Below are 24,317 nucleotides of genomic sequence, written 5' to 3' on the forward strand. Positions count from 1 at the left end.
GCAATTTCCGAAATTGAACTATAGCTTGAGAATAAACCGATAATATTTGAGGGTATATATACATACATCATGTTTTTGATGGGTTTTGTAGTAAAATAATTGTAGAAAAAGCAAACTTTTTAAGAAAAAATTACCATATTCGAGTAATAAATTATAGAAAATTACCAATGTAATTTAAAACTTCAAAAGAAGAATCTATTACATGTAATAAAGAGAAGGACTTGTTCACGAACGGTAATTCAACAAATACATGCGTTGCAGAAACATAGTTTTGCAAGGGAGAAGAATCTCTCTAGGAACTCGACGATGTCACGTCAAGAGAAAATTCAATAAAGTGATTACTAACCGTATTACCAGCGGCAATTGTGTGTCGGCAATTCGTAAATAAGTTAGTCGTCTATTTGGAGAAACGTCGCTGGCAATATCGTCACATTTTAATTACGTCAGCGCTATCAATTGGTCTTGGAAGAAAATTTACCATTATGTACTTTTGCCCACGGCGTCGTTCCAACAAATGAATCCGAGTTTTGAATCGCTTACTCTTATATCACGAATTTGTAACGGTGTTTCTTCAAACTTTAAACGATTGTAATGAATGCCTTTGCGTACAAAGACTGATACCAGGTTTGACTAGAAGCTTCAGCTAATTAGTGCCCCAGTTAATTTGGATGTTCACTACCACGCCACTTATGAAGTGGCTTCGTGTCCGAGCGGATTTCCTCCACGTAAAAAAAAAAGAAAAAGAAAAAGGAAAAAAAAGAAAAAGAGATAGGAAAAAGAGAAAAAGAAAAAGGAAAAAAAGAAAAAGAGAAAGAAAAAAAGAAAAAGAAAAAGAAAAAGAAAAAGAAAAAGAAAAAGAAAAAGAAAAAAAAAGTTAATTTGGATGTTCACTACCACGCCACTTAAGAAGTGGCTTCGTGTTCGAGCGGATTTCCCCCACGTAAAAAAAACAAGAAAAAGAAAAAGAAAAAAAAGAAAAAGAGAAAGGAAAAAAAGAAAAAGAAAAAGAAAAAAAACTGTTAATTTGGATGTCCACTACCACGCCACTTAAGAAGTGGCTTCGTGTCCCAGCGAGTTTTCCCCACGTAAAAAAAAAAAAAAGAAAAAGAAAAAGAGAAAGGGAAAAGAGAAAAAGAAAATGGAAAAAAATAGAAAAAGAGAAAGGAAAAAAAAAAAGAAAAAAACAGTTAATTTGGATGTTCACTACTACGCCACTTAAGAAGTGGCTTCGTGTCCGAGCGAATTTTCCCCACGTAAAAAAAAAGAAAAAGAAAAAGGAAAAAAAAGAAAAAGAAAAAGGGAAAAAAAAGAAAAAGAGAAAGCAAAAAAAGAAAAAGAAAAAGGGAAAAAAAGAAAAAGAAAAAAAAAGTTAATAAATAATAAATACATTTGTTAAACTGAGCAGGTTTTATTTGAACTTGCCTATAATTATTCGCCTACAATTATTTTTATCGACGAGATTGACTGGATAGGCACAAATAAAGGAGTAAACTGTACATTGTGTGAACCTGCAAAGAGATTCAGATCAGAACTTCTTTCTAGATTGGATAGATTAGTATCTAACGAAAATTCTAATGTAGTTCTTTTGGCTGCAACTAATTGCCCTTGCTATGTATATCACGCTATTTCAATGTTTTCTAAGTAGAAAATATCTTAATATCATAATTATTCATTATCTTAATCTTAATTATTGTGTTGTGCGGAATATTCCTTTGTTATTATTAATATAACAGAACAATAATATTTATTGTAAATATATTATTAGGGACATTGATGCAGCTTTACGCAGATGCCTTGAAAAGAAAATATACGTATCATTACCAAATGAAGTTACTCGACTTGGTATGTTCAAATTATACCTTAGCAACCAGTTATTAGAGAATATGGATATTGTAAACCACATAATAAAATCTACTGAAAAATATTCTTGCGTGGATATAAAATTGCTTTGTAAGCAAGCATGGCTGCTCGAAATAAGTCCAATATGGGAAAAACTTGAAAAAAAAAAAAAAAAAGAAACATCTGTTACGACTATGAAATATGAATTAAAGAATTATGAAATAATAGCAAAATTGTTAAAAAACAATGTCACCTACAGTTACGGATGTGGATAGATATGAAGCGTGGAATAAATATGTATGCCATAAGAACATATTTTAAAAAATATAAATGCTTATCATATAAAAATATAAAAATATAAAAATATAAAAATATAAAAATATAAAAATATAAATGGTTATAAATTATTAATATAATTATCGTTCGAAAAATTGTTCGTGTGCGTGCATTTATGTGATCGCACGGGCTATAAACAAGTTTGAAATGTTCGTTCTACATATATACGTGGTATACATATTCCCTTATAATATATAATATGTGTAATCTGAGTGGTAATATATCCACGTATTACATATGTGTTAGTGTATTTTATCGATAATCTGTCTTTTATTTCCTCTTATCTTATTGACGCATGTATGGGCGCGTATATGCGCCGGGCGAAAGCTATGGTTATATATGGGATTGTTAACAAATAAAAATTAATCTAGGTGTTATTAAAGAAATTTGTTTCACCTTCTAAACTTTTTGATGATTGGTTTACTTTGAATATTTTGCATATTTTTGCATATCATGAGCATTTTGTACATTTCTATACATTCAAACTTTCTATGAATATAAAATGATCCGCACTACTATCTACTTCATAGTATACTCTATACGTTTAAAATGCTCCATTAGAAGCTTAAATCTATCAAAATACAGCTCCTAGGGAAATGTGAATTTTCACATGAACACATAATATCGATTTTCTCATTGAAACGTATAGGCAGGTATATACTAGCATAAGCCACCTTCGGCATTTGGCCGTATGATGCAGCACTAGCTCTGTAACATAGAAAACCATAGGCGTCAGTTCTTCTTATTTCCTCTTTGATATATGTTTACTTTAATGTCACTTATTCAGACGCTTGATACATTGTCGGAATGAAATTTTAGTAATGTGCAAGTAATTTTGAGTAGATTAATAAAGTATAATAAGATATTAGATTCATGTACGTAGATTCAAGTGACATCAATCTTTATGTCTAGTATATACATGTGTATTGATCTATAAGTCAGTGTTAAAATAACAAATAAATGGCAGAAGAAGGAAAGAAGATTTCCTTCGGTTTTGCGAAATCTATTAAGAAACCTGTGTTAAAAAATGCTATTCCACAAGAAAAAAAGAAAGTTGATTACATTGAATGCCTTGATGAGAAAGGTATTAAAGTAATAGGGTGAGTTCAAAAAGTAAAATTTATAATCAAGAAACATATAACCTCAACCTAACCTATAAAAATCACCAATAGCGGAATATATATATTTGAAAACAATTTTTTTATTTCAATGAGGAAGAAAAAAAAGATGAACCTCTAATTATTCCATTACTAGGTTCAAAAACCTGGCATGATAGAATTCTTAATAAAATAGATGCAGACATTTTCCTTCCGAAGGCAGATAAGGAAAAGGTAGGAGACGCTAGTGTTAACGAGGCAAAATCAAAGCTATCTAATGGAAAAACATCGCCAATAATATCAATAAAGAAAGAGCCAGTTGAAGATAGTGAAAATAAAGTTGTTACTTTAGAAGAGCAAGCGACTAAAGAAATCATTGGGGAACTTAAGTCAAAGAATAAATATGAAACTAAAACAAATGATTTAACTTTACCTTTAGTAGAAGATGAATCATTAAGAGGCAAAGAACAGGTACGTTATCAACATATTGATGTGCAATGCACAGATGTATTACATTTGCATATTATAAATATCGTTTTGTATTTTTCAGTCTACGTTAGAAGATTATGAAAAAATTCCTATTGATGCTTTTGGTGTAGCAATGTTAAGGGGAATGGGATGGCAACCAGGAAAGGGAATTGGTTGAAATGAAAAGTATGAATTTTACTCTGGATTAAATTAATTATATGTATTTAATACATCACTTATTGGAAAGTAAACAGAGAACATCATTTTTTATTTCACAATCGTTTATTCTAACTATTACAGATTAGTAGCAGCTGTCATACCAGAATTACGACCAAAAGGTATGGGTCTTGGAGCAGACAAAGTAGCATTGCAGAAGAAAAATACAGATTTCAAAAAAGAAGAGGAAGAAGTTAAAATCGAGAAAGGAACATTTGTGAAAATTATAGCTGGAGAACAAAGTAATAATTATGGTCAAATAGAAGGATTCGATGATGATGCAGGAAGGCTCATAATAAAACTAGCTCTTGGTGGAAATATAATATCTGTAAATGAATTTATGGTACAGCCAGTGACTAAATCAGAATATTCTAAGAACTCAAAAGTTCAAAGTTAATATGAAGTGTTAGTTTTTCATTAAGGGACATTTAAGAAAATAAATTTGAATTGACATATACATATAAAGACATAATCGGACATGTAGAAAAACTAATTCAAGAGTATCTGTAAGTGTGTTGTTGCATGCAATTTTTTAAAGGTCCCTTCTATCTTTATATAAAATATGATAAATGTAGAGGTTTTAGATTTCAGTATTTTATGGGGTTAATTTCAGATACAAAAAAGTATGAGGAATATAAGGACAAGGAATCCAAGGGACTCAAGCAAAAGATGGATAGAAAAAGATCAATGTCCCCTGACCCCGAAGACGGTGAAGAACAAAAGTAGTAATAAAAGAAAGAAAATCGGAAGTACGATGCACAATAAGAACAAGTATGATAAAGTGGGGGATAAAAAATCAGAAAGACGAAAAAGGCGCTCCGAATCTAATGATGACAGCGATAGTGATTCTGAAAAGAAGAGACGGAGAGAAAGAAGTAACTCTAATAGTAATGATTCTTATAAATTAAAAAGATTGAAGAAGTCAAAGAAACGTAAGAAGTACGATTGCTCGTCTGAAAGATCAAGTAAAAAACGAGACGACGAGAAAGATCAAGATCTCGATCATTTAGTAGGCAGTAATATTTTCCAGGAACGTATTCGGTCATTTTACTTTCAAGATAAATTGTACAATTTTATTTATACAGATTTTATAATAAAGTGTATTTTTACAAAAGTATATTTCTTTTCTTACCCTTAACTGAAAATTACATTTAATTATAATATGTAATAATGTTTACAATTACATCAAAGTTAATGTCCTAAACTTTATCAATAATTATTAAAAATCCCCGCGTATTGCTTACGTAATGTTGATATCGAGTAATACCATACATAACCTCAAAGAACATTATGATACTTACGAACATCGTTAAACAAGTAGTGCGAACGATGTCGAGTAAGTATTCACTATGTATAAAGTATTTATAAATAAAAAGTATGGGAAATATATAACCGAGTGTATTTAACTTTTCCAACATTTTAGCATTTCGCTTGGCGTTGGTACAACTTCAAGTAAATGAAGTAAAAAGCAAAAATGTAGAGCGGGCAGTTTCCTACATTTCAAGCGCGAAAGAGCATAATGCTGATATTATCGCTCTTCCTGAATGCTTTAATTCACCATATGGAATACGTAATAATTTGTTTCTTTTTCTAATAATTTATTATATGTATAACAACTATATAGAAAAAAGTAAAAGTAGACAAATTACCTTAACGTTCATACTTCCATAAAGATTGTGAATTGACTCGAGAATATAGAATTTCCCCATTTTTATGATTATCGTGATTTTTGTATAAATATATTTTTTAAGATACTAATAATTAGGTACTTATAAACTAGTATTATCAATTATTTTGTATTTATAATTCCACCTATAATAGTTAAAAATTAAAGTTAGTTAAAATCTAACTTTATGTTTCAAAAAGTACTAGCAAAGTCGTTAAGTAACAAGTCACTGGTACTGACCCAAATAGCATGATTGTAATTAAACATTTCTAAATATTCATTTTTCATCTTGAACCTGTAGAAACAATTTATTATATGTACTATTATCTAAGTAATTATATATTTAAGTAAATCTAAATATAAAATTTAGTTATTTTAATAATTTAAAAAATAAAAAATTGACAAACATTTCAACCTAATTTATGGTTGGAACAAAGGACAGTTATTTTTCATTAATTGAAATATTGCAATGCAGAATAGTTTCCAAAATACGCCGAGAGTATTCCTGATGAAACGGTGAAACGAGCGTTGCTTTATCGAAGGCAGCTAAGGAAAACAGCATTTATGTAGTTGGTGGTACGATACCTGAAATAGAGGGCGATAAATTGTACAATACCTGTACTATTTGGGGTCCCGATGGAACTTTGATAGCAAAACACCGGAAGGTAAATAATATACCTCCATGTGGCTTTGAAATTGAAAATATTGGGGTGGAGAAAGTGACTCTATCTAGGAATAATTTAGGAATATGCATATGTACATACGTGTACTATAACCAATTCTATAATTTAAAAAATATGTTATAGGTTTATAAAATACGTTTTGATACGAGAAACATACATTTTTGTCGTAATATAATATATAAATTTTTGTACAATATATTTGTTTTGTAATATAAATTTTTCACATAGGAAAAAACTTATTTTTTCTTAAAAAATATTCCTTCTCAAATATTATTAAATGATAAAACTTTTTAATAAAAGAAAGTGATAAAAACGCTGTCAGTTATTAAATAAAAAACAATTAAAGTTTAGAAGTTCGTAACATTGATGTTAAATTACAAAAGTTACAGCAATAGAGTTAGCAACTATATTTTTATGTTATTAGGTACATCTATTCGACATCGACATTCCCAACAAGATTACTTTCCGAGAGAGTGATTCACTCAGTCCTGGTAATTCCCTAACAATGTTTGATGTGAAGGGCTGCAAAATAGGTATTGGCATTTGCTATGATATCAGATTCGAGGAAATGGCACGCATTTATCGGAACAAAGGTACAGTAGCTTAATCGAACAATACTTAACTAGCATGAAAGTAACTATCTTTCTTAAATATATTCTATATAAAATATAATCAATATAATCTGTAACTCTGTATAAAAAGGAGCTTAATTTAAAAAACCAGTATATTCGCTGAAAATGAAATAAATAAAAGAATTAGAAGCACGACAAGAGGACTGTTCTCGCATATTCATAAATTATGGAATATGGACTGTGCAGCTACAAAGTTAACTAAAATTCAGTGGTCTCGTATTTCCCGTTTCTCTGTGTTAGGTTGCCAAATGCTGATATATCCGGCGGCATTCAATATGACCACTGGACCACTGCACTGGTCATTACTTCAGCGTTCCAGAGCGAATGACAATCAATTATACGTCGCCTGTATATCACCGGCTCGTGTTCCTTCAGCAAGTTATGTCGCATGGGGACATACACAGTTGACAAATCCCTGGGGGAAAATCCTTTATGATTTGGAAACTCAGGAAAATATGGTGGTCACCGATATCGGTAATTTCCAGCTTAACATTAAAAGCGAGAAATCCATGATGTAATTAACTTTTAGTCTCGTTGGTTCATCGATTTTGCCGGCTCCCTCTGTATTTGCTGAATTTATTAGCAAGCATTACTTATTACTTCGTATGTTTTTCTTTTCTCTCAGATTTGAAAGTTGTTGAGGAAGTAAGGGCTCAGATACCTACATTTTCTCAAAGACGTACGGATTTGTACGACACTGTCTATAAAAAGGAGTAACTCTACACTGAAACAGAAAATGTTTTCTTATAATATTTCTACTACAATACCGTTTTTTTTTTTTTTTTTTTTTTTTATGACTTATTACTAATTACTTATCATTTGTACTAAATGAATAACTCAATTAAGAAAACCAAAATGTTATAAATAATAATCTGTATATCTTGTGTATCAATATGTAATTGGATATTGTAATAATATTGGAATGTCTTTGATCAGGGATATGATAAAGAACACGCGAAGACTACGTTCTTTTGAACATCTTTAATATCCATCATTTATAACATTAAACATCTTTTTAAATATTTAGATAGATTAATACGTAACTCTTTATATATATAAACATTAATTTGAAGTTACAAGCTTAGAGAAATTGGTCGATTAATATTTATAGATCGGCTGTCTTGATGAAAGGCTTAAAGAAAGCAAAAACATAACAATGTCGCAAATATAATTTATAGTTTAACTTCTTTCTTGTATCTGTCTGCCTTTCACGATGTTTTACCAATTACAATAAGTAATTTCGACTTCTTTGCGCTCCGTTTTAACGCATTCGAGACCGAAAGAAATTCATATCAATCAGTAGGCATAATATATATAACTGTACATAATATATTATAGTATAACATAGTATATAATTTTATATTTTAAAAACATGAGGCATAAAATTTAAGATTGTCATCGACTTAAAATTAAAATATGAAAAGAATATTCCAGAGAGAGAAAAGCACAGTATCATTCTAACAAAACATTCAGATCGTACTGACACCCAGGAATCGTATTACAATAAAATCTCGGTCTCGAATGAATTAACACGAACGATTAACATGAAACACACTTGCGGCTTAAACACCTTCGATATCGAGGAAATTCAAACTTTACAAATAAAAGCAGCCTGTTCCTCTTTCCACCACAGACTCTCATACCATATCCGCTCTTATCCAGGCTTTTACTTGAAATCTCTGTCTATTTACAATTTAAATTTACCCGGACCACTCGTTGAGTCGGCAGCCCTTTATAAATATATAATGAACCCAGAACATATACCTGTGCCCCTAGCTGGTATCAGCTCTAGTAACGTTCATACCGGAACTTTCATACGACGCCAATTTGTCACGCGTGAACATCGATTCTTTCAGGGGTCACGGCTTTATGGGATTATATCCTTTAAAGTAATTAAAGTGATACTAATGATACAGAATTTTTTACAAATATTTAATATGTCCATAAAATAGGAAGTTTCGTGCTCTCTTATTTTATATTAATTATAAATTAGTAAGTTTTACATTTGTTATCTATAGATTTAATAAATTATTAAAATTCCATGAAGACATATTCTGGAACACATTAGAAGATTTTGCTGTAATTTACAACGGATGCTCCGAGTACGAACAGGCAGTAAACGAACAAATAGAAATTCAGGCTATTGTGGTAGTATAGCTCACGTGGGATTTTAAGCTCGAATTGGACTTAAACGTTACGATCGTCGTGAATAATTACGATATATACCCTGTACGACGAGCAGAGAATCTTAAATTATTAACGGCAATTCCTTTGTGCAACGTGCAATTTTATTAACGGCCTGTAACGAATGAACGGCTCGTTTTGAATAAAGTTTACATTTAGAAAGTAAACACAGAAACACATTTTAAGAAACTAAGATATCGAGTTCTACTTGTAAACATCAAGTGCTCTTCGTTTGAGAAGATTACGAGTCTCTTCTTCGATAACGACATTAATTAAGAAGTTTCGATACCGTTTATGACATTAAGATCTCATTAGTAAAGTTATATCATTAAAATCTTACTGTTCCTAGAGAATATAATATAGTTAAAACTTCCAGAGGATCAACAGGTAAAGAAATTGTTGATAAAAGCATTGTTAGTGACAACTGACTGTGATCGATATCTGCTGGGTGAAGTTGTGTGTTCTGAGAATCTGTGTTAATGCAAGGATTCTGTTACAAATCATCAACTAAAGAGCCAGCGGGCACGTCCGACCGATCGATCGATACCACGAACCTCGAATGAATTAACGCTCAAGGTGGAACGGATTTAATAGATCGAGTGTTAGTGTAATTTGACACTTTGTTTACACTTGCTTTATGCAAACAAAGTTTGATGTTCTGAACTCGATGGTTATAAGATCTTATTGAAACTCCAGTATTTCACCCGCACGGTACGACACTTTGTTGATGATTGTCCTTGTATGTTGTTGATACTCCCCATCAGCCGTTAAATTTTGTTCGTCTATCGTACTTTTCTAGCCAGAGGTTTTCCCTGATGTTTTTCCCTACTGTCTAAGTCATCAGGTTTGCAGCTCGGGGAGGACAGATAATTCGGAATTTCCCAAAGGAAGGAGAGGTGCCGTCCGAGCCATAAAGGGACGGTCACTCAAAATGCCGAATAGATTCATTTAAATAATTATGAGAAACAAGTAAGTTTTGTAAGCACAAGTTTTCAAATGTTATAGTTTGAATCTGTTCTTATAATTTTAAAAAGACCTTACAGCCAGGATCTCTAAAAAATTCGATGAAAATTCTCATGAGACATCAATTGAAACAATTAAACGCAACAGAGAATGGGTATAATCATATAATTCCTCCCCATTTCAAAATTCATTCATATACATCGATTTTTGTTTTCATATTTGTTTTATGTGTGAAGAATATGTATTTATTGGCATCAAAATATTTTCTGTTTCAATTCCTGGTCATTTTAGATCGAAACTTCCAAATATCGTTGATTAAAAATTTTTTAATTTTTAAAATGAAAGGCACTAGTTATAGGACAAAAAGTTGTTTCAATTATTTGAACATTCTGCTTCATTCCTACAATAACATATTTTATTTTAAATGAAAACAAGAAACAATACTATTGTGTATAAGTTTAACGGAGTGACACAGGTGATTTGTAGCTAACACTGTAGCTAACATAGTTTCTGCAATATACCCTTTAATCGAATAGAAACAAGGGGATTTTAGAAATTTCTATTAACCGACAGTATTGTCAACAAGTTTTAACAATGACTGAAGGTTGCAAAATTAAATATAAAATGATTTATTAATAGCATATGCAGTGTTAAATTTGTAAATAAGCAGTTTATCTTTTAAGAATAACAAAGACACCAGAAAATAAAAATAAAGAATATTCTAATTATATTGCAAACTAACGAATAATGTAAAGAATTTATTTTTGTTATCTATATCACAGATTTTAGGTAAAATATTAATTTACTTATTATTAGGAGATTGAATTTGAAATATAATTATAATTTATAAGGGACACCTTTAAACTAGCAGATATTTGGTAGCAGTTCTCTAGCCTTTGTACAATATAACACAGTTCAGTTTAATTGAGTTTAATACCTTTGACCAGCCAGTTTCCAATTTCATTTATGGCATAATCTCCTGACAATTTCATACCCTTCGAAAGAAACACGATTTTCTATTATTGTTTTACAATCGCGGAATATGATCAGTGTTTCAATTAAGCTCCACTGTTTTAATTTCCCGTCTACGCACGATGTGGGTACACCGTTTTTTTGTTGTTTTTAGATACAAGTGACGAGAAATTATGAAATGATATTTTAAATTTAAACTGATTTCATTCATTGATTTATTGTAGCGACAATGGTAACTTGTTTAAATAAAGATTTTATAAATAAAATATTTAAGGTCTAAAATAATAAATTAACACATGTGAAAACATTAAAGCTGTTACCCTTATTCATGGTCTTGTTGGAACGTGTTTAACGAGCGTAACGTAGGCGTGAAAACGAAAACGTTGAGACTCTTGTGGCGTAAAAAGACTGAATTCCTCATAAAAATACAAGAAACGAATACAAGAAACGTGCACATAGTTTATTCTCGACCTTGGATACATAGAACCAAAAAAAAAAAAAGAAAAAAAAAATGGGTTTTCTGAAACTTTCGTTTCTCGTGATGAGTACTTTATGATGCAATAAAAAATTTTGTCTGAAAATTATACTCAAGATCAATTTCATGATCCATTTTCTCTAACAGATCTCCATCTTCCACAGCTATAACAAATAATTTTTTCACACTCTATACATTTAACATCGATTATAATTCTGATAATTGAAACACCGAACATCAATGTGTTTATTCACTACGCTAACACAGATAACAATTAACAACTTTGACAACTTCCTGGACACCCTGGGCAATAGATTCATAGCTGGATTCCTCGGCTGATCTCTCCTCTGATCATTCCCCCGTGATAGTAACATAAATGTCCCCTCCTATTGAACCCTTCACTTGTGCAGAGATCATAGAAGCAATCAGTCGCCTAAACCCCAAGAAAGCAGCAGGTCACCACCTAATAGGAAATAAAGCAATCAAGTAACTTCCGATAAAAGGGATTGCACTGGAAAAAAACAAGAGATTAAGAAAAAATTCTGAAAGAGACACAAATCAGTAGTATTATTTTATATTACGTTGCGAATTACTTTTCAAAGTAATTCGCAAGTAAGTAATTTCAAAGTATTTCAAAATATAGAATAAAAAAAATTAAAATATTACAATTACCATCAATAAGCTCAGCGTCCACATATGACTATGTGACACATAGTGATTGATGCTTCCAGATATGGGACTATGGTTCTGAAGTGAACCATTTCTGGGTGAATCATCGACGGTAGTGACATTAAATTCGATCGGATCTTCTGTGGGGTTTAGGCATTCGATGTTGCAACATCTGCGTTCAAAGCGGAACTTCTTGCACTTCTGTAATAAAAAGAAATCGATTAATTGTACGGATCAATCGTCACTAGACTATTTGAAAATTCAGGTTATTCAAAGAATGAAAGAAGAAGGAATTGCTCCAATTCCACCATTGCTTTAGCAAAACTAGTATTTGAGAACCATTAGTCAAATATATTATAACACTAATACTAATACTAACGGTTTCACCGTCGAAAAGTGGATCTTTCTAGCATGTCTACGCAAATGAAGGTTGGAGGGGGGAGGGGGAGGGGGGAACTGTACATGCGCCAAACACCTTTACGTTCGTAATTTTTCACACAAATTTACAACTGTAGGGAAAAAATTATCTCTGATGTTTCAGATGTTAGAAATTGACAATATCGCATAACGGAATGCTGTGTTCTAGATATTCTATTTTTGTTACGAAAGTGGTACAAACGAAGTCCACTTAAGAATAGTACAACAAAATCGGTTGACGTTAGGTTATCATGCAGATATCGCGGCTTTTGCTTTGGAAAGCACGCAACTGCCAGTCTCGTCGTCCCTTGTAAACGAGAGAAAGATATTGTAATTGGTCGGGATTAACATAAAACTCGTCGCATGCGATCAGATGGCCTGAATGTTTAAAAAACGAGAGTAGAGTGCGTGCTACGTGGTTCTAACAGTTTAGGCGGAAACTAATTATTGTAACCGGAGCCGAGATATGTAGCGATATTACTTTCCTCGACAAAGCGTATAAGGTGAGGAAAGAATCGCGATAAGGTAGAACAAGAGACAGGAATTCTTTACGTAAAGCAGATCTGTCAACTAGATAGAGATCCTACAGCTATAACTACAGTGAATCCGTACTCTGGCGAATTGTCGTTTCACAAATAAAGCTTCTGAAAAACGGAATTCATAGAATATAACTGCTGTTGTAAGAATCTATATATCTGATTTTGCTGCCGTATTTGTCAGAACGTTTGTTTATCAAAAAAACGCATCCTCTGTAATCTTCTGTAGTTTAACAAGGCACAGTTAATAAAAGAGATAGAGCGTTAAACGGTGACGATTTAATCACAGTTAAATAGATATTGGTCTCTTTAGTTAAAATGCCCTATGATTTATTTGCATCATTTTTTTTCCATGCAATTTAAAATATTTAAATAAACAATATTTACCAAATATTCAAATATTTAAAGAAACAGTAGTCCATACAATATAATTTTATTTGATGGTTATTTGATATTTAATATTTTGGTTTACATACAAAATTGAAATTATACTTTGCTTGAGGACAAAAATTCTAATTGCATTCCTAACATATACCAATAATTATTGATCGAAATAGAAAGAACTGCAGGACTAGGAAGATTACTTAGCATCTTATATAGCCTGGCAAGGCTCGAACGTTTCATCTTCCTGTAGATTTTCTTTGCTTTTAGACTTTCCTTCCATTTCTCTGAATTGGTATCTTCTGTACACTATTTATAAAAGAAGAATAAATTACATGTTACATCCAAGTTACCAATCCAAATAATTTTAAGTAAGAAAAGAGATCTAATGCAGCAGTTTCCACTTAAATATAGATCCGACGATTATTTACGAACAAATAGTATAAATCTTTTAGCAATATGAAATTCGCAATATTTATTCAAATATTTATATTTATAGTACGCCATTAGCAAAGAAGACATGTTTGCGTGCGTTATCGATTTTACGCTTTTGCCACGCAAACATGGAAATTGCGATTCGAAATTGAATTTGCACTGGAAACGGTTGACGTTACGACATCAATAACATATTTCAAAAACATTGACGATATCATACGGAATCAGAGAGATTCTATGAGAAGTTAAACGCATAATCATCCTATTGTAAATAACAGGAACAGAAAGTACACAAGGAATAATACAGAATCATCCTATCATCCTATCCTATTATACAGGATTGTTTTGATTCGAGCTCAAACATAGGGAAATCTGAAAGAATTTTTCGCAGAATTTCCTTCCCCTTTGAATTAGCTTTTATACAGAACGACTTTAACCTTTTCAAGGAAATACCTATAGAGTGTGACGATCTATGATTTTAAATAGAGAGGTATATCTGAAAAGAGGTGGATGTAAAACGTAGCATATAAAACGTAGATCAAATCTTTATTCAAGGATTTTTTCTCTTCGCAGAGAATCAGGTTTTCAAGAACGATCGAATATGTATGCACTTGATTTACACGTGAAGTTGTCATTAAAAATATTGTTGCGTTTAAAAAGATAAATATTGATTTAAATTTAATGAAATTGTTAGTCCAATTGTTTTAAGCTTAAAGATATGTAGGTGTCACATTTATATATTGAAAACCTGGGAGCGGCATTAATTAACAAACCTAGTCACGCGCACACGTACTTTAAAACCATGCTTGAAAATCGATATTCCCTGAAACAATGCATCGTTCTGCGCTTCCAATTTATTTTCGCACGAAGAATCAGTCCATTCATCGTTGCCGTCACCATCGCTACTGTAATCTATATTACTCGAATAAATTCTATATCTTGATTGGAAAATCGCATATTTTAACGAACTTTCTGTGTTTTTTTTTTTTTTCTATGATTTTAATTGGCAATTTCCGAAATTGAACTATAGCTTGAGAATAAACCGATAATATTTGAGGGTATATATACATACATCATGTTTTTGATGGGTTTTGTAGTAAAATAATTGTAGAAAAAGCAAACTTTTTAAGAAAAAATTACCATATTCGAGTAATAAATTATAGAAAATTACCAATGTAATTCAGCTAATTAGTGCCCCAGTTAATTTCGATGTTCACTACCACGCCACTTAAGAAGTGGTTTCGTGTCCGAGCGGATTTCCCCCACGTAAAGAAAAAAAGAAAAAGAAAAAGGAAAAAAAAAGAAAAAGAGAAAGGAAAAAAAAGAAAAAGAAAAAGGAAAAAAAAGAAAAAGAGAAAGAAAAAGAAAACGAAAAAGAAAAAAAAAGTTAATTTGGATGTTATAAAATGTTATATAACCAAGAACTTATCTTCTACTTGGTAGTCGCATAAGAGAAGACCGAGCCATTGAATCGCTCAAATAGATTAGCTGATTCGCTTAACGTAATTTTACTTCCGATGACGTAAACAAGAGCAGAAAGTACACAAGTAATAATACAGAAATGTCAAATGTACAGAAGAATAAATTTCGTTAAATCATTAGCACGTAACATTTCCTTATAATTCCATTTGTGTATAGCAAAATAGCTTGTGTGCTTTCATGAATTATAATTGATATTTAGAAGCTTTCATGTAGGTAGATATATAACTCGTGTTAATTAGTAATTTAACAATACATCATGACAACATATCATTTTCGTTTCTTCGTTTATCTCGTTATGCGCGTAAACGAATGTGTAAATAAAGACATATAATCAACGATAACATGTAGTGGCAAACATGATAATTATCGACAAAGGAGAATATTGGTGAAATGATTGTGGGTGATTTCACTCGGTGTATCGGTACATAAACTTTGATAGACATTGCCGGTGGATTCGCTGTCGGTGAAATCGTGTCGATGAAATAATTGTCAGTGATTTAAAGATAACCCAATTTATTGATCTCCCCTTCATAGAGTTGTACGTCTCTCTATAAAACATATTCTACCTGGAAGGGCTGAAACATTTAGCTTAGTCACACTAAACTGGACTGGACTGCAAGTAAGAAGATTGAAATGCAAAATTCACGTGTGAGCGCAACGGTTTAGATGGAAAGTTCGATAAGGCGATTATGTATATTAACCCGAAAGAAAGCTCATGGCTTTGCAACGCGTTACACGCAACACGGAATTTCCCTCGCTGAAATAATCCTATTACAACGATACGATTTTCCTTAACAGATCTCGCAATGTAATTCTCCCTCTACAACTTTTTATTAGGTTTGAAACACGAGAGTTTCGAAGCTCTGCAAAGTCTCGCGAATCTAGAAGTCGAGTTTCAACGTATTTTCGCTTCTTATTTTATAGCTGTTAATAGTTATTATCTCACTCTGCACGTACATCAAACGAGTACTTATGTAAATCCAAAGGAAACGGAAACAACCGAGAATAATTGAGGATAATTCGAATACGTACCGATTAGTAAAGTGTTTGGCAAAGAAAAAAAAAAGGAAAATTGTATCGGAGAAATAGGGGAAAAACGGTGGCGTACATCAAGCAATCTTTATGGCTGTAATACATTTATTATTCATTTATGTTCATTTTCTATCGCGTAACAGACGTTGAAATAACTGGCAGAACGAGCATATAAATCTTGTATCGCTCGACCTGACTTTTCCCGATGGAAAAATATTCACCAGCCTGGGATCGTGCATCGCTAATTACTCCGTTCTACTTTTCGAACGCGTTTCCATCCATACAGGAAAGCAAGAAGGCAAACCCTATCGCACAGTCATGAAGAGATGCAAAAGCAAGAAACCAACCAACGACATGCCGATCGACATGGTGGAAGCAGTCCTACAGAGGCTATTCACCATGGGACACGGACCCTCCCATTACGAGGGCCGCGAAGAGGCAGAGACCGAAGAAGAAGGAGACATCAGCTTCAGCGTCGTCATCGGCGAAGGCGATGTCGTCGATGCCGCCGGAAGAATGAACACCAAGAAGGCTGCAGGAGTCGATGGAAGACTCCTGGACTGCTGGAAGACGGCCAGAGTAATACTGCTAAGGAAGCCGGGAAAGGATCCCAGTCTCCCTAACGCGTACCGGCCGATAAGCATACTCCCAGCCATGAGCAAGATCTGGGAAAAATGCTTTAAGAAGATCATCGAGAGATGCATCGGAACGGACCCGTTCCATCGGAGGCAGTATGGGTTCAGAAAGAAGAATTAGCTTAGCGAATACCGATAAGAACAGGAAGAAGCTGAAACGGGCACAACGAACGGCCCTGTGCATAACAACGACGGCATATCGTACCGTCTCTCACGCGGCACTTTGCGTGTTGACCGGAAATCTCCCGATCTACATAAAGATAAAGATGCTCGGAGAGACTTACGAATGGAACAAGATCCATAAGACCAAGATCGGCGCGGATGACGGCAACGAGCTGAAGGGGGAACTGGAGGCGCAAGGAAATTAATACCGAGTGCGCTGCTATTTACCAAAAAGAAGATGGACATCGATCATCACACCATGCAGCTGTTAACCGGGCATGGGAGCGTGGCGGCACTCGACACTAACTAGTGTCGGACGACGGCAGCGACATCTACAGCCCCCAGTGACAATTACAGCGGACCAGGCCCAACTACCACAGCTATCACGCACGTCCAATAAATATATAACGCACACACGGCCACCTCTACAGGAGTTTCGGTGTCTATAGAAAGAGGATTGGCAAGTGCAGCGACAGCAACTGTCTCGACTGTGGAGACCCTAACGACGATGCAGAGCACGCCCTCTTCACGTGCCCGAAGTGAACGTACAGAAGGATTGAGCTGGAGAACGCTCTTGGCGAGAACATAGACGTGGACAATCTGATCGCCACGGTGACCGCCAAGAACGAGAGCTGAGATAAATTCAGGCAATTTCGCAAGACCGTCATGTCTCACAGGAGGGTGACAGCGAAGGCCTTGAAGGAGGCAAGGAGGAGAACGAGAGCAACAACAACTACGCAGAGCAGTGAAGGCAGAGATACAAGACAACAAAGAACCACAGAAGGAGATCAGCCCAGTATTCTGAACTAGCTGAGAAGATGACGAGAGCAATACTGAATATACAGAATAACTGCCTGAAGAAGAAGATACAACGGGGCATGAAAGGACAACCCTGATGACTGCCGACAGGTTTTACCGGGGTTGTCTGTCCTCAAAGCAAAGGAAAAAGGAGGAGGGGTTTTTAGTGGGTATGGCAACAACATCCGCCCGAGTCCCACATAACCCAGTGATGCGGATCACTGGGTATGCGTAACAGCATTTTCCCCTCCTCACGCAAAAAAAAAAAAAAAAAAAAAAAAAAAAACTATCACACTCTATCAATTTTAAGTTGATAATTTCGTTATTATATAATTTTTCTTAGTCTAAACTGAATCCAGGAAGAAGAACTTTCATCCAATTACATACTTCATTAATTCATGAATTGTATTCGTTACCGTACGTACAAAAAGAAAGTTGACTGATATAAAAATTCAAAGGATAGAACTTCTAAGCTCGCGATTGGAAACAGATTCAGTTCAATGGTTTAATTTGCCATTTAATTGAATTCTCTGGCAATTTCAGCGAACTGTGGGCTTTAAAAGTGTCCCGCATTCAAACGCAAGACTTCTCCTCCACCTTTCTCTTTCTTTCAATTCCAACCTCAAGTAATTGACCTATTAATTCGACGATATATTTACATGCTCGCAAGGGATTCAAACAACTTCGTTGCGTTAAATTCGCAATTATAACCAACAGGAATGTCTCAATCAATGTGCAGCTCGAAACAAATAATAGATAATTAACTTTTCAATATAACGATTGATATGTTTGATGAAGAAAAATGTATGAATTTTTAAAAACGTCTCCTAGTACATTTAGCATTTTTATAGTAAAAACTTAGAACACACACGCACACATATACTATTCCATGAAATGATTTACACAGCTATGAGTCTAATCCTATCATATTATAAAGGGATGAACGAACTTTTCCTAATAAATATAACTTTATACAAAATCTTGTTTAAAAAAATTAGTTTTTTATTCTCATTAAATTAATTTAATATCAGAATATATAATTTTAGTCGTTATCAAAATTTTATGTCAAATGCGTTCATAGATATATATATAAATAAATGTCTAATCCTATGTATTTATTTCAACTGAAATCTTAACTTAAATATTTATTAACAATATTCTGACGAATATGCAATGAAAGATAAAAACAAGTTTATTTTTCCTATAGAATGTCTCATGCTTCTTACTCATTTTATGTTTCTCGTTGTCAGTGCGTAACTACTTATCAGCCGCATGAATGCTAAGTTTTACTACTGAGAAACGAAGAGACATATAGATGCAAATATACGCTATCTCGCGTGAAAAAACATCAGATACATTAACCAGAAGGAATATCCGATACATATAAAATTCATAGCGTAGTTATTTATACATACGGAATATTTCTTTCTGTATGAAATATTCTTTCTTCTGAATTCTTATTATAAATGTATGTCCATTTCCTACCTTAAAATGTCTCTCCTTTGAAAAACTCCATTTAAATATAACGATCAACAAAATATTACCAATAAAAATATTGAAACGAGATGCTGAAAGAACCTTTTAATGAAGTACAAATGATTATTTCAACTTTAATTCTGTTAAATTTGAATTGAATCATTTATAAACCGAACAGGTGTATAAAATTTTATTGCGTAAAAATCGTGAAGCTGAAAATTAGGAACGAATAACGAATGAGTAACCTAGTTTCATTAAAAGGTACGTGTACGCCGATCCGTGTAACAACTTCGACACTCCAATTATTATAAAGCATGTATCCTTCAGAGATTTTTTGCGCGAACGCAAGATACCTTTTACACGTGCAACTGAATAAGTGGAACGTGATTTTCGATATTTCTTCTTGTAGAACTTGTAACAACGTAACTGTTTCACGAATATTTTCCCTGACACTTTTACAACGATGCGTAGAAATCTCCTTTTATAATTAATAATTTCAGCATTTCTCTGAACAGTTTCGTTGCGATTAAAAAATATACAAAGCTTACGACGTGCTTGTTTAAAAATATTTATATGGAACAAGATTTCGAATTTGTCGCATCAATCGCGATCTCAGCAGGTGTAAATTAATTCGTTCTAATGAACGAATAAATTAAACGACTCGTGACAAAAATTATCCCTGTCCATGTTTGTCTTTCTAAAACTAATTCAAGGCGAGTTAAATGAATCGCTGTGTACCCTATTCGCGCAGCATGTGTTTTAACGACCAGCATGCAAGCGTTAACGGTGTACTTTAGTTTCTCATGGTTGTGTTAAGCTGGTTGCTCTTAGAATGAGCATATACTTACCGCAGGAATTGAACAGCGGAGACGCCCGCAAGATGTTGACTTCGAATTGTAACATATGCAGTGTATGCAAATCCAAGGTCCCGGCACATACATCTGTCCATGTAAGACAGATCGTCCTTCGAAATCAGTACAGTTTCCTCCTAAATGCACTGAAAACGATTACCAGCGTCAATATCTTTGTCACTCGACAATCGTACGCGCAGTTACGCTAACCGTTTTAACGCCACGCAGCGTGATCACTCTATTCGCGTACCGTGGTAAATTGTGCCACGATGTATGGTCACGATCATTAATTCGCAACGCGCTCAAGCGTGCTCGTCGCGAGTCATATCAGAGTTTCCTCTCGTAATTACTCGTTTTTCAAATAATCATAAACCAAATAAAAAAAAAAACCAATATAAAAAATTACCTCTTGAATCGGAAAACCAAATCCTGCATTATAGAATGTTATCACACAAACGAAACGCAGAGCATAAATATTTCGCAAACTTTTGAGTGTTTGTTGTAACGCTTCCAGTATAACCGATGAAATGAAGCGCGAGCACGTCGAACGGTATATTTCGATGAAAAAAACAGGATGAAAAAGGGCAGCGCGATCGCGTCGATCGGTACTACTCGCAAATAAATAAACGAAGCGCTATCGCGCTGCACAGCACAAACCGATACGGAGTCTTGAAACATCCGACACTAAAACGGTTAATAACATTACGAAAACGACCGTACCAGGAAATTTTTGTTCAACGGATCCGCATTGCGGCTATCACGATGCTCCTTCGTTGCATCGATGCTTCATCGATGAGATTAAAGCACCGTTGAAATAGGTTATTCGATTTCTTACATGGGCAAAAAGTTTTTATATCGTGTTTGCTGTTTTACTTCGCAAGTGTGCTTTACAGTATACGTTAGAACTCCAAGTCGAGCTATCCGAGTTAAAGTCTCTTGAAACTTAAAACGGCACTTAAAGGATATAGGTATAATAGAAGGTTCGTTTAAAATTCAAAAGTGTATATACGTACATATACATTTGAATAAAAATAGCGGATAATCTCAAGTAAAAAAGTAGGTTCGTGTTAGTAAAATGGTTTCAAAATACTTGTCAAAAGTCAAACGACTTGACTAATTAAGAATGGATGTAAGAGATTGAAAGCAAAGGGCATCTAAGAGTATCAATTAAGTAACAAACTCACGGTGACAAAGAGGTTTTCACTCGCTCGAATTCAAATAAATCGGTTAATTTGAGCGAAACTTTAGGTGCACGAGAAGCGACACGCGTCCTCAAGGACTACGAAGGTTCTACTCGAACGAATGAAAACTTTTCTCTGGCCCGGTGTGTATACACAAGACGTGCGAATTTAAAGTGCAGATTGTATTAATTGAAATAATTGGTTGGTTTGATCAAATTAATCGTTTTAAGCTGAAATGACGAAGGTCATCCAAGTAATTGATGTCCACTGTAATTATTTGTTAATCGCGCGTGGAATCGGAACGATTCGACCTCGTTCCAACGCGAATCGTTACTAAGGCAGAGACGGCAATTAATAATTGTCGCGTCATTTGTTCGATCGTGTTCACAAATTCAAATACGGCTGAGTGGCGAAAACCATTTATAACACGTCCCGTACCGCGTAGGTCGTATACATATCTCAGGATGAATTTTTCGTACTTCGCCGCATATATTCTCCATGTCAGACATACCATAAAATATTTCGTGCAATCGCGTATTCCTGTCTAATGTCAGGAATTCTCTTTCCATAGGTCTGCGTTTTCCATATTATCTATTTTGCTTATCAGTAAACATTCTTACAATTTGTGATTAATACTGTACGTACAAGAACGTTAAGTTTTTGACGTTGTAATATTTCACATGAAATAATAATGGCTGTATATCGACTAACTTATTAATTAATTAAATTCGTGTATATCAAGTTTCCTATCATTTAATACTTTCGTGTAACTACAGAGATTTGATACTATGAAATGAAATATAAAACTTGGTAAAAAAACGCGCTTCGTTAGGAAATGAGGGTAATGATGCAAATATTTTTTGTAGCCATTATATAGAATTTCGATGGTATAATTAATCAGTATCAACTTACCAGCCCCTGACGGGACGAAAGTGACGAAAATAATTTGCAAACAGATGAGGATTGCAAGTATTTTCGAGTTCTTCATGGTTGTAAAAAATCAGGTGATGTTGTCGCTGTAGAATATGGGAAAATCAGGCGTTTCAATATGAGTTGTGCGGGCACTGGAGTGCGTAGACCAGAAATATCTGCGACAAAAATCAGAATACATTTGTTTTCACATGATTCGATCAATTTTGTGTAGGACTAAGCTGATTGAACCTAACACGGGATAATTGTCCAACTTACGACCTTAACAAGCCCGCTTGATTCTCTATAAGTGCTTGAAATTGATGCTTGTATTCTTTCCAGATTAACAAGCTTTGCCCCCCCCCAACCCCCTCCCTCTCTATTTCCTTAGATCGAGTTAGACTGCCACAACATATTATCTTTCTTCTTTTCTTTTCTTTTTTTTCGATCTTTTAAAGCCTTAAATCGCTGGTTATTATAGTGTATACATTCAATTACTCTGTAAGTCGTAAGTACATGTTTTACGTTATTTTTTATTTTCCAGCTAAATTCCACAAAAACAAGAAATATACTTCCAACGTGTTTTCACGTGTCTCTAGCAAAGATCTGAAAAACAAGTTGCGGCGCAATTTAAAACGACAAATAGCACCGTGTGTCTCGTTGTGGCAACGCACGCTTCGTCAGCTTTTTAAAAGCGCTCTCTGTCTGCTTTTTTCTCTCTTCACCGCCTATTCGTTTTTTCTTAACGAGTGAAACCGTTTTTACGAGGACGGGAGCACAGAAATGACGTACTGGCAATTCTGTTTCGTGATGACACAAGCAGCCCGGTTTCAGTGAATTAAACCTGGCCCCAAGCTTCCAATTATCTCTCCCTTCCTTTCCTTTATTTTTCCCTTCTATATCGAGTTTCAGGTTTTCTAAATTTCCATTACAATCAACTATGGCTTTTCTCTATTTTATATGTTAGCCGATGATTCATGGCAAAAACGTCGGCTGTAAAAATATTTGGAGTTGCAACAGCAACAAGTGTGTTTTCTCAAACAGAAAATATTGGAAGCGTACTCGTTGGCAAAACAGTTCACGGATAGTTCGTCCTCTGCTTGTTATTTGTTTCAATACCGTTAGCAAATAAATTCATGAAACATAGTGGTGTCGCATAAATTGAAAATAAAAGCTTTGCGTATACTTGGCAGTTGAACTTTGGCTATTATACGTATGTTATATATGTAGTATCGTGGACAAAAGGCCTAAGATATCTGCCGAACCATAAACAATGCCGCGAGAGCCGCGGCATCGTCGGGTACATCAATGTGTCGTCGGTTCTTTTTAAGTGGATAGTTTCGTGGAAAGGGCCTGCGTGACTCTGGCCACGGGCGTTTCGGGACACGTGTCCGATAGGACGGGAAAAGACAAAGAGACGCTAAAGGCAGTGTTAGTTGAGAAGCCGGAGAAGACGGATGCAAAAGGTGTGCAGAGTGTGACTTGAGAAGCGAGAGCGAGCGAGTGTAGAAGCGGAAGAGTGTGAATCGGGAAGTCGGAAGCCGTCTATGAGAATAAGACGTACGACAGCATCGTAATCATTTCGTTGCTTCGAATATTATTTATTAAATCAAAACATCATTACTTGTCCTTTCCTCTAAGACCCATTAAGATACTACATATATATATATATATAGAAGATTGCTTAGAATTTGGAGCTTAATAACATATGTCAAAATCATTGACATTAAAGAAGGTGAACCTTACTTACGAAATTTCCTTCCGTCAAATGATACATAAAAATTGAAAAAAATAATATACATAGTTTTGACTTTCTTCCGCA

The 24,317-nt window shown here is 34.0% G+C and overlaps 2 protein-coding genes, 1 long non-coding RNA gene and 1 pseudogene across 6 annotated transcripts in view; 2 read left to right on the forward strand and 2 right to left on the reverse strand.

The window, feature by feature from the left end:
* LOC126927025 (uncharacterized) overlaps positions 1–24,317 on the reverse strand; it is a 97,555-nt gene that overhangs the window by 35,886 nt on the left and 37,352 nt on the right. The gene's annotated exons all lie outside the window — the stretch shown is intronic.
* LOC126927078 (uncharacterized) lies at positions 180–16,682 on the forward strand. Its single transcript, XR_007715132.1, has 2 exons — positions 180–725; positions 15,154–16,682. It is a non-coding gene; the product is annotated as an uncharacterized LOC126927078 (long non-coding RNA).
* Positions 5,098–7,901, forward strand: LOC126927029 (omega-amidase NIT2-like; annotated as a pseudogene).
* Positions 11,649–24,317, reverse strand: part of LOC126927049 (uncharacterized) — a 97,154-nt gene continuing 84,485 nt past the window's right edge. For 2 of the 4 annotated variants that reach the window (XM_050743384.1, XM_050743382.1), the window contains exons 2-5: positions 22,499–22,674; positions 20,403–20,551; positions 12,204–12,401; positions 11,649–11,994 (exon numbers count right to left, since the gene is read on the reverse strand). In XM_050743384.1, coding sequence (XP_050599341.1) covers positions 11,965–11,994; positions 12,204–12,401; positions 20,403–20,551; positions 22,499–22,574 — 453 coding nt within the window. In that variant the 5' untranslated portion in view covers positions 22,575–22,674 and the 3' untranslated portion in view covers positions 11,649–11,964. The remainder of the gene's footprint in view (positions 11,995–12,203; positions 12,402–20,402; positions 20,552–22,498; positions 22,675–24,317) is intronic. The other 2 variants (XM_050743385.1, XM_050743383.1) reach the window with 1 other exon arrangement.

The sequence above is a fragment of the Bombus affinis genome, unplaced genomic scaffold (assembly GCF_024516045.1).
Source record: "Bombus affinis isolate iyBomAffi1 unplaced genomic scaffold, iyBomAffi1.2 ctg00000070.1, whole genome shotgun sequence".
Taxonomy (NCBI): Eukaryota; Metazoa; Arthropoda; class Insecta; order Hymenoptera; family Apidae; genus Bombus; species Bombus affinis.